The 12,049-nt window shown below is 30.2% G+C and overlaps 1 protein-coding gene across 5 annotated transcripts in view; it reads right to left on the bottom strand.

Moving 5' to 3' along the window:
* The window catches only part of LOC142320479 (telomerase reverse transcriptase-like), a 56,190-nt gene that overhangs the window by 31,287 nt on the left and 12,854 nt on the right, over positions 1–12,049 (bottom strand). For all 5 annotated transcript variants that reach the window (XM_075358308.1, XM_075358309.1, XM_075358311.1 and 2 more), the window contains exon 3: positions 6,894–7,594. In XM_075358308.1, the coding sequence (XP_075214423.1) occupies positions 6,894–7,594 (701 nt within the window). The remainder of the gene's footprint in view (positions 1–6,893; positions 7,595–12,049) is intronic.

The following is a 12,049-nucleotide window of genomic DNA, read 5'->3' as shown; positions in this document are numbered from 1 at the left end:
ATAACCAAATGAAAACATGTATGTAACCGCTAAATGATATAGATGTACTAGGACTATAAATAATATCTATGATAAAGGTATAATTCTAATAAATAAATAAGACAAGATTTTTCTGCTAAGTTGAGTGTATAGCCCTTATTTCTGGTTTTATTAAATGCAGTGCTTACTTTAATAATGAATTAGAGGATATAAGAAAATGTTTATCTTTGGTCTTTTTATCGGCCTTTCGGTATTTTTTGGTCTTTTATACGGTGCTCTTTATCCAAATTTTCTACCGGACTTCAAACTCATTTTTCATCTAAGTTTCACTAGACTATTTGCTCTGTTAGACAAATGTTTTTGACTTAAATATTTCCCATAACTTCTTTCTGCTTTCATCGATAAATACCCTTTACCAAAATTTGTTAAGTGATCTTTCACTTTTATATTTAAGTGTGGTGACTTGGGAAGATTTTTCACTATTTGATGATTATTAATTTTGATCCTGTTCTATTGTAATGCTGATTAGAATACAGGTTTTTGTAATTTCTTTTATATGACCAAAATAATATATTGTTGCCACATGCAACAATATAAATGCCGATATTGCTACGTGCTTTATATTGGCGAGCGTGAACATAGCCAGTAAGACATTTGGGAGCTTGAACTGTAATGGTTAAAGACAATCTGACACAAGACAAATTCACTTTCAAAAAATAGCTTAGCCTTTCTCAAGAATAACAAATTTCATGAAAGATTTACTAAGAAGAATGAGAAATGGATTGGTTTCCTGTTATCTTCACCACTGAGCCAAATATATATAATTGTACGACAATAAATTCAGGCATGGCAAAACAGTATATTGTGAAATTAGCACAATATAAAAGAACTAAGCCTACTGAAATGCAGATAATATTCATTCGATAAGAATGGTGTATCCAAGATTTTTATGTTATGAGAATTTTATAATTAAGATATGAGAATATCTTAAGAGTATAATCTAATTCCATCTTAAAATATTTTACGCATAACTGTAACACCATCATGGTCCAAAAGTTCTGATATTTATCTCGTGCCCCATCTGAGATGTTAAGAATCTTTTTAAGGAAGAGAAATTAAGTAGCAGATGAAACTCTTCATGACACTATAAATACTGCCTAATAGAAACAGTAAAACAAAAACTGGCTTTTAGGCACTATTCCTTGCTTAAATCTTAGAAAGATAAAATTTTGGACAGAAATCTAATTTTTTATTAAATTTTCACCTTTAAGATTTCCTAATAAACTGTTTTTTTACCACATATTGACAGGATGAGTAGAAAATGGGATATTCTATAAATCCCAATCAATTCTATAAATCCCTATCAATTCTATAAATCCCTCAATTTGCAAAATTACTGTGGACAGTAAAACAAAATTATTATTAAAATATATTTTTCTCTAAAATCATCATAATGTTTATATTGAGTAGTTTTTTACCTTTCTTACCTTCGTCAAAATTAAATTATATGTTGATGCATTTTGGATATACGCCACTTTCAAAATGTACAGTACAGTGAATTTTGAATATAGAATTTATCCGAAACACATTAACATATGATTTAATAATGATGAAGTTAAGACAGGTAGATAATTGTACTCAACAATAAAAAAGAAACATGGCCGCCCTGTAAAAACCAACAATAATAGATAAAAATCCACATAATACACAAAACCCACATAAACACATAAAAATATAAATAAAAAAATCAAGAGTTCTTAAAAATAATCATGCAACAAATAAGATATTTTCTGAATCACTTGATATGGATTGATCCTGTTGTATTTAAACATTATAAGCAACGTTTTTCAACCTGGAGGTCATGAAATTGGCCTACAACTTTACACGTGCTAAACAATAATGATGTAATTTTATGAGAAAAAATAATTTATTATAAACATTTTATTTACATTTATAAGTAGACATGAAAAGAAATTAAATTTATGAGGTGGTTGCATTTGTTTTTCATTTAAAAGTTCTCCATACATGGATCTATGTTAGAAATACATAAAAGCAAATTGTTTTCAAATGATAAAAGGCAATTCCTATACTTATTTTTTAGCAAAAACATACATAAAAGATCCTTTTTACAGAGGTAAGACGTGGTGAAAGTGGTATTTTCAATGATTCTGTGACTAAATTTCATATTCAATTTGACAAGCAAGCAAAAAAGTATCTCAATCTTCAGATGTGAGTAACAGTTGTAATGTTTTATCGGTAGTCATTTCAATGAACTGGTCATAAATCCCAACTAGTGACTTAACAATTGCAATGTTTTTACTAAATGGATTTAGTATTCATTTCTTCAAGAAATCATTTCCATCTTTCAGCAAATACTCCCGTCATACTTGGCTCACGCAAATACATCTTCATGCTATCCAAACAGTGGTGAATAATAATGTATTCTTCATCCAAATCTTTCTCAATATAATCAGAAGTGAGTGGTAACATATCAAAATTTTTGTTTTGAACGCGAATAATTCAAATATAAAGCTTCTTAATGAAAGAACTTTGGATGTTATTAATAAAATGTTTTTATCACATCGTTGTAAATTAACATTCAAGTCATTTATATGCAAAATTACATCAGCTAAGTAAGCAAACAGCAAAATATACTCCTTACTCTCCAAAAATAATGAGAATGGCCTTTGTTTATCCTGAAAAAATATTATTAATTCATCTCACAATTCCAATAACTGGGTTAACACTTTCCCCTGTGATAACCATCCGACTCCTGTATGGAAAAGAAGAGATTTTTTCTTTTTGCCAATTTCATCGCATAGTTTTATTCTGTAATGATTGACTTTTAATAAAATTAACCATTTTTAAGAATTTGTTTGAGACTTTCTGCCATATTTTTTGAGACAAGAGCACGTCTGTGAAGGAAGCAGTGTGTCTATTCTGCCCTTGGTATAAAACGATCTTTTAATTTTTTCAGAAATCCACTGTTCTTTCCTGTTATTGCCTTTGCACCATCCCTACATACTACAATACATTTCATCCAATCTATGATTAGTTTTTAGTAGCTTCATAAAAAACATAAAAAAAACATTGGTCTTGTAGCATGAACAGGTATTGATTTCCAAAACAACATATCTTCTTTGATTGATCTGTCCCTATTGCATTCATATCTCATAAAAAATAAGAACTGAGAAATTTTGCCACATCTGTTGATTCATCAATTTTTTTTTCTGTTTAGCCTCTGGAACCATCGTAAGGTATTACTTCAGAGGATGATGTGTATGAATGAAGTGTAGTCTTGTACAGTCTCAGGTTGACCATTCCTGAGATGCGTAGTTAATTGAAACCCAACCACCAAAGAACACCGGTATCCATGATATAGTATTCAGTAAATCTGAATACCAAACGCTTGCAGAATTATCTTATCGCGAACATCAGCAGCCATGTCATCAACTTGCCTTGATACTGTGTCATTAGAAGGTGGAATTTTTTCAACATTTTTGCTTTCTCCATGTCTATTACAATACTGACCATATCAACTGCAGCAGGCAATATGAGGTTTTCTGATGGGGTTTGGACACCTTAGCTACTCTTAATGTTATGAAATAAGATGCTTCAAGCGTAGGCTACTTTTACTATTATGGACTGATTTACAAATAGAAGCTCGTTGATTTCTCAAAGCATGTAATTTTTTTTGAAAAATTTGAAGAGTTTAATTTTATGATCAAGATGTTTAGTTTCCAAGTGTCGAATTAATTTTGACGGCTTCATGCTTTCATCGGAGAGGAGTTGAAAGCAAACACACTGTGGTTTTCCATCAAATTAGGTAAAACCATAATTTAAAATACTGTCATTGTACTATCTTGTCTTTTTACCAATCGATTTTCTGGATGTATATGGCTTACTTTGTTTTTCACATATTTATCCATTTTGCATAAGAATCTAATTGAAAAAATAAAAACAGTTACACCGTTTGACTGCACACTAAAAAACTGAAACCTTAACTATCATTATTTTCAATGAACTACACTTTCAAAAACTTAATTAGTCACCAAACCCTCACTTTGCATTCAAAACTAAACTTATTTCTGCAATTATGTATAATTTATATAAACAGGTCCATAAATGCTTTGTTATCGAGTCACGGCTAGCACAATTTTCAGTTACCCCCGTAAAATGTGGTGATACTGAAATTTTTAAAGTACTATATAAGTGGTAAAACTGATGGTTTCTTGTTCTTTTAACTGAAAAATCTAATAAAACAGACATCAGAACTGCATCTCCCATAGTTTTCATATCCAATGTAAAACAAAAAACTTCAATGACCAAAAACACCTTTTTTGTTAGGTCTGAAGTACAGTAACTTTGTTAAATGACTAATAAATGCGTAAATTTCATTATCAAACTTGTAGAGAATTTAATTCTGAGGAAATTGATTTAATAAACTTTATAGAAGTAAAAAAGGAATTACATTTATTATTAAAAACCAAAAACAGAGCTACTTAACAATAAATGTTCAGATTCCACCATTGACATCGATGCACTTTTAACTCATTTCTTTACATTTTCTGTTGCCAACCTAATATCTTCCCATTTCTTGATGAGGGCAGCAGCATTAAGAATGCAAGCTTTTCAGTTCATGACGTCTACCTTACTTGTATATCTTACATATCATTCACCAGCCCCCCCCCCCCCATAAACACTAATTTAAGGGAATAAGTTCTGGTGATCTTGCTGGCCAATTTACTGGCTCTTTACATCCAATTCATTTACCAGTAATTTTTAACTAAAAATAGTCTTACTTCATTTGTGAAATGTGTTGTAGCTCCAACCAGTTGATAGTACATTTCAATTCATTTCAGCTATGAGATATTTTCAAGCACTGTAAGAAATTCATTGTTTAAAAATTTCAGATTTTTAAATAATTAAAAATGCTAAATTCTTACACAATGATAGGTTGTTCTAGTATGAAAGGCCCAAAATTGTTATTTTTAATTTTTACAAAATTATAATACTTTTTTAACAATAAAAGTTGTTCTTTTTTTGTTTTTCAGACTTTATTACATCAATTTTCTCAAATTAAATTCTCTACAAGTTTTTATAATAAAATTTATGCATTTATTAGTCATTTTAAAAAATTATTGTACTTCAAAACTTAAAAAACATGTTTTACATCACCAAATATTTCTGTTTTACGTTGGATATCATGAAAACTAAGGGAGATACAGTTCTGGGACCTGTTTTATCCATTTTTCAGGTTAAAAAAGAAAACTACAAGATTACTCCTTATATAACACTTTAAAAATTACAGTGTAACCCCATTTCAGCGGGGTAACTGAAATCCAGTAGTGAAATTTTTCGCTAGCCATAACTAGATAACAATGCGTTTACAGACGTATGTTTAAATGAAATTTTTTAAATTTATTTCTAGTTGTGGAATCAGTTCCCCAATTATTTCCCATTCCTTCTTAATCACTATGTATAAAATGTAAGAGAACAGCAAAATATTATATAAATACTTTTGGTTGTTTTTATAAAACAGTATAAAACTTTCAATTTAATAATGTTTAAATTAATAATAACAATAATAGATGTAGTAATTTTTTTTAAAATTGGATTTATGTAGCATCTTGAACGTGCATGCATAATGCATGCATGCATGCACGTGCATGCATTATGGAACCTTCACCCTTAAACAGTTATAATACATAATCAATCAGCTGGGTAAGGTCAGGGCTACTCTCATACCTTATCAGCAATTTCAGGTAGTAAAAATTTAAACACTCCCGTCACCACTGGTAGGGTTTAAAACTCTTTATACCTTACACCCTACATATTTTCTTATCTAATGAAAAAAAATAAACAATGCTCTAGGCTAATATTTTTAACAAGTAAAAAGTAATTAAAGTTAAGTAAAGTAATTAAAGTACTAATTCAAACTTGAGTTAAAGTTAAAAAAAAATTGCACTTGGGCAGTTCAAATAACAATATTTTGGACAATCAGACACTGCTGAGAGTAATCATTGTAATTTCTGTAAATCCCATTTCAAGATGCTAAAATATGTTACCATCCCTGCACTATTTATTCACAAGTTTTCAAATTTTGTCTTGGATAATAAACATATCTTGTAATGTGTTTTAATCCTTCATGATAGAAATAAAATAAAAATCCCACAATTTCTAGAAAAGTTCTTAACAGATAACATTGATTACTATTCCAAGAACTCGTATTAACAATTGGCTATCTCAAGAAATTTTCTCAGAAACATAAAAAAATTTTTAAAACAACTATTAAAATATAGTCTATTTCAGCTCTGCACATTATAAAATAAATGATTTCAAATAATTTGTAAAATAGTGTCTATTGATATTGACAACATAATAAAGTATTTATTATCATTGTTGTGTTGCTGCCCACATCATCATCATCAATGTCACTGTCATCATTACTATTAGTAAAAAAGATGTCAGATCAACTCTATAAAAATATTCTTTGACTCAAGGTTTTGAAAATGTCATAGGGCTGGTGGTCATAAAAGTATACTTAAGTACAATAAAAAAAAAAGAAAAATTATACACAAACGTTTGCGGAAAGTCTTTTTTGCTAAATGGAATATTTATAATATTATTGGGGGACAAACACTCACCTATGAGCTGTATTTGTCTGAGGATGAATTGAGAAAACCAGAAGGATTATTAAGTGGTTGATTGGTTAGGGATTCAGACTCATGTTACAGGTAGACGTATTTTCACCACAATAATTAAGTTGGGCTTAATTCAACTGACAATACCAATTGTAAGTACTAGCAAATAAAACAGTTTATGCTACTGTAAACAGCGGCAATTTTTTGGGTTATATTTGAATAATTTTGCAGCACATTTTCTCTAAAATAAAATGTAATACAGATACAGACCCTGTTTTCCATACAATCGGCCTAACATTGAATCTTCCTTTTGGAATGAACCTCAATTGACATGGTCTTAAATTTAAACAATTTTGCTGCTTTAGTATGCTTTTTGTAACAATTCTCCATCTTCCACTTTTTCTAAACTTATTTATAGTACAATAACTTAAAAACTGCCAGTCTTTTTTTTTTAAATATTGTAATTTATTAAAAGATCCTCTGGTTTCAGTGACATAAAATTTATCAGAAATAACTGCAAATATATATTTATTTAATAACCACTTTATGAATTTTGCTAGAAGGTTCCATTTCAATCCAGAGTGTTTCACATTTTGCAGAAAAGGAATTTTTTTTACATTTATATTCATTAACAACTCTCTTAATTCAAAAACCTGATTTTTTCCATACTTCAGAATAAATAACAACTGCTTTATAACAAATGTTTGTTGCCCACCAAACCAATCCTTCGTCAAAACTTTTCTTAATATAGAAGTGAGATGCTTACGAATAATACTTAAACTTATCGGATATAAAGATCTCAATTTTAACTTCTTTTTGTTATGTAACCATCTATTACTTTTCCTAATTTTTGTTACTGGATGTTCACTTTCAAATGATTTCACTACAGGATCTTCAGTTTCAGATATTTTAATTTTTTTAACAGCATCAAAGTTTTCAACAGATAGTTTCCTTTTATTATTACAGGCAATCTGGAAATAATGAAACTTAAGAAAATAATTAAACTCAAAATTAATATTATAAAGACAAATTTTATAAAATGATTTACAAATTTATGAAAACCTCCGAAAGAGGCTTTTTTGATATTTGATTCAATAATCAGCATTAAATACTGCTTTTTTATAACCAATATATGAATAGATTACACTGATCGATTTACGTAAATTACACACATAAAGGGTAAAATTTACAATGAATACAAGACCTGGCTTTAACTAGAAGGGATACTAAGCCTTGGTTGACTTAGCAATCACCAAATAGAAACACGCTTCTTAGAAAAGTAAAAAAAAAATCATAACTACATTATAAGCTTCTATCATTCTTAACAGTAATATCCATCCAACAAGAAAACTGTCTAAAATTACAAAATAACAAAAAGGAATTGTACTAATATTTCATAGACCTGTAAAAGATTTTTGAAAAATAATGAATGAGAAAAATCACTAGAGTGTAAAAATGAGTTATGGTATGATAAATCACATAGATGAAGGATACAGAGATGGTGAGATTCAAGAAGAGGTATAAAGCAAGGTACTGATCATAACTAGTTGTGGAAAATATACCACGAAAAAATAATGAAATTCAAGCAGAATAGCGATAATGGTGGGCCAGAAAATATAAGTTGTCTTAGGAGTATGAGATTGCACAGTCAGCTTAGTGAAAATAGGATAATGTCAAAATAAAAAACACAAAAAATTTCCATTAGATTAGATGACAAAGAAAAAATAAACAGCAATAAAAGAGATAAGTGAAATTCCAAAGAATTGGTAAATATGCAAACAAAAGACTGGAACAATGAGAAAGAAACAAAATCATGGATAGGAATAATAAAGGAAGTAGAAAAAAAGGATGAAATTATTTCATTGCAAATAAAACTGAACTAAACCTGATGAAATTTCTCAAGGATATTGCTTTAAAACTAAACAAATGCTTGTAAAATGGGTTTGGAAACAGATGACATAAATTAACTTCATGAACAGTATAACAAATGAAGCAGAGCTTGCAATAATAAATGAAATGAGAAGATTAACAATTAGAACAGAGATCAGAAAATGAAATATGGTGGGCTGTAAATAAGTATTAGAAGCAAAAAAATATGATGGGCAAAAAGAAAAAAATAAACTGAAACTAAAAAGAAACAAACACTAAGAGTTAAAATGACAAGAACAAATACACATAAATGGTATTAAAGAATCGCTCTTTTCCCTAAAGCTTAACTTAACTGTTTTCCCTAATCGACCTCTGTACATCTTCCCACAAGGAATAGGCATTAGCTGATTCCGATTTCAAGAAATAATCACTCTTTCATGTCACATCAAACATCTCATCCAACAAGATAGTACTATCAAAATAGGCTAAGAAGAATGTATTCTTCCTAGGGCTCACCTTATTTTTCAAACATGAAAACGATCACGGTTCATCATTTACATAAATCAGGTCTTTCAGGACATTCAGTCAGAAGGAACATTCACGTATCCTGTTATTGCAAAGATCCTCAATCTGCAATATATATTCTTTTATATAGGTACATATTTTTAAGTGTTGTCACATTTATTTGTAATTAATCTAACAATAATTACACTAACCATAAAAACAGAATAATGAGCAAGTTTTTCTTGGCTATTTTTAACTCGAGAGCATTTTTGAGGGGACCCTCAACATTAACTGTGTATACATAAAAATAACTGTATTGTTGAATAAAGTATACTAATAGATTATTAAAAGTTCTTCTTGACCATCTTAATAAAAATAGTGAAGGTGAAGACAAGCTTCACTTAATTTAACAAAGCATAATAGTATATGATATCAAGTTTGCTATATTTTTTCTGTTTTACAAATAATGTCAAGATATTCATTAATAACAGGTTATTATTTATTATCCCACAGTTTAATAATGCACTGTATGAGAATGTACTTACTGTTTCAACTGATTAAATTTCAATTTAGATTTTGTCAATAATAATTTTGATTTCAGACTTTTCGTAACAGTATTTAATATTCCTTATTTTTATAAATATATGTATCTGAAAAGTTCTGAGCCTAACGGAGAAAGACGTATTTTTCTGTCAAATATAGTTTTATTTTTCAACTAAGTCTACTTTCAAGATGATACACTTTTTCCAGAAATGCTCTAACCTCTTTAAACTTTCCAAATAGTAGCTGGCGTCCTTCTCTGCAAAACAGGCAATAACAAATTCGATAACCTTCTGAACTGATGAAAAATTCTTTCCTCCAAGCGAAACTGTCAGGTTAGGAAACAAGAAAGAGTCGCTTGGAACCAGATCTGGTGAATTTGGCAAGTGATCAATCAATTCAAAGTGCAATTTGTGAATTTTAGCCATGGTGACCGTTTAAGTGTGAGCAGGCACATTGTCCTGATGGAAAAGCACTTTTTCTTCTTCAAATGTGGTCGTTTTTTTGCAATTTTTGCCTTCAGCTTCAATTAATGATGCATAATACTGTCCTGTTATTGTTTTATCTTTCTGAAGATAATCGATAAACAGAGTTTTGTTATTATCCCAAAAAAACAGTTACCATCACCTTCCCAACCGATGAAACCATCTTCTTCTTTTTCAGAGCAGATTCACCCTTTGCAGTCCACTGTTTAAACTGTGGACTGCATTTTATCTACAGTTATGCATTGATGCAAAAAATCTGACTCATTTTGCTTAAACTGCTCCAGCAGGGCCTCGGAAATGCTCATTCGAATGCGATTTTGGTCCACAAAGTGAGCAAACGCGGCACCCAACACGCAGATGGCCTAGGTATATCCAATTCTTCAGTTAATATATGGCAAACATGTTCTTTCAATATGTCCATAGCTTCTGCTATCTCTCTAGCCTTAATTCGTCAGTCGTCTGGTATCATATGGTAAACTTTTTCTATGATATTGATGGTGGTTGCAGTTTTTGGCCATCCTGAATTCATCATCAACCAAGGTGGTATGACCATGTTTAAATTCAGTTTCACGATGGCAAATGATGGGACAGAGTCCCCATAAACAGCGTCAAACTTCATTTTAATTTGCGTAGGCGTTTTGCCTTTCAAATTCAAGTATTTAATCATGGTACAATATTTTATTTTTTCCATTTTCACAAAAACACCCACAATGACTTACTCAAACTATTATTAAACAACAACTGAGCGTCCAAAATGATTAATGATGAAATTTTAGTGAGTACCCTTCAAAGCAAGCATGAATACATTCCCTACCTTTACAAGTGCTGCCCATCTTCATGTTGAGGCTCAAAACGTTTCAGACAACCCTCATATTTACTTTCTCTTTACAATTTTCAATTCAATTCAATTCAAATTTTCAATTTTTTTATCTATTATGGCTATCAGCTTCTAAAATATTACACAAATTAATTATGTACATTTTTCTTTAAATGTTTTCTGCTTTAGTATTAAAGAATAATGCATGTATATTTATAAAATTAAACTCTTTTTCCCCTATTAGAATTCATACACTCTAACCCCTATCCTGCACATTATATTTCCTGTGGACTGCAAGCATTAGTTGTATCATATTTATTAATAATAATTTACAATTCTGTATGGAGTTCCTTTTCTCCCTTTACGTGCCTCCCCAAATGGCAGATTGGGGAATGCTCACTGGGTCTAGTGGGTACTGGGAAAATAAAATACCTATGTCAGACCAAAATCAGGGCTGCTGCCTTGCAGTAAGGAGCTGACTCTTCAAAGAACAAGGGAAGAAAACCTGTGTTAAAAGTAACCTGATCCTCCAGGTTGGAGTTTTTGTGTCACGACAACAATCTGACCAAATAAAATATTTTATGAAACCAATAAATAAGCTTTAGAATGGCTTGCCTTATTTGGAAATGAACCAGAATCGAAATATGGATGTTAGAAAAAATGAGGTTACCCAGGGTACCAAGGATGGATTCTTGATGATCTTGAAAGGATGAGTTGGGGAGGTTACATGGAGATGGCAATAGAGAGGATTGGTGATGGAGGCTAAGGCTCACATTGGACTCCACTGCAGAAAAATATGAATAATTTTAGACATTATAATTAAAATTATAATTTGTGGAATAACATAATATTTTTGTTTATTTTTTAAGTACATTAAGCCTCAAAATGTGCTTCTTAAAGAAGGCAGGTAAGAAAAACTTTCTCCATTATTCTGTATAGTGGTATAGTGTCTAATACGTGGAATTTTAGTTTTTCTCAAAAATTCTTTATTCATTCATCAATATTTATTTTGTCACCTTCAAAGTACTCCTTTTCAGATAAAATACATTTGTGCCAATGCTTTTTCCAGTCTTCAAAGCATCTCTAGAACACAATTTTCGGTGGCAAATAATGTAGAAGTTCCCGGTAGTACCTTACTGACTCTCTGATAGTGATTTGGTAATTGTCCATAATCATTTTCTTTACTTTTTCAATATTGTCATAGGATGTCC

Source organism: Lycorma delicatula, chromosome 2, assembly GCF_047948215.1.
Source record: "Lycorma delicatula isolate Av1 chromosome 2, ASM4794821v1, whole genome shotgun sequence".
Classification (NCBI taxonomy): domain Eukaryota; kingdom Metazoa; phylum Arthropoda; class Insecta; order Hemiptera; family Fulgoridae; genus Lycorma; species Lycorma delicatula.
This window is presented reverse-complemented; position numbering and strand designations above follow the sequence as displayed.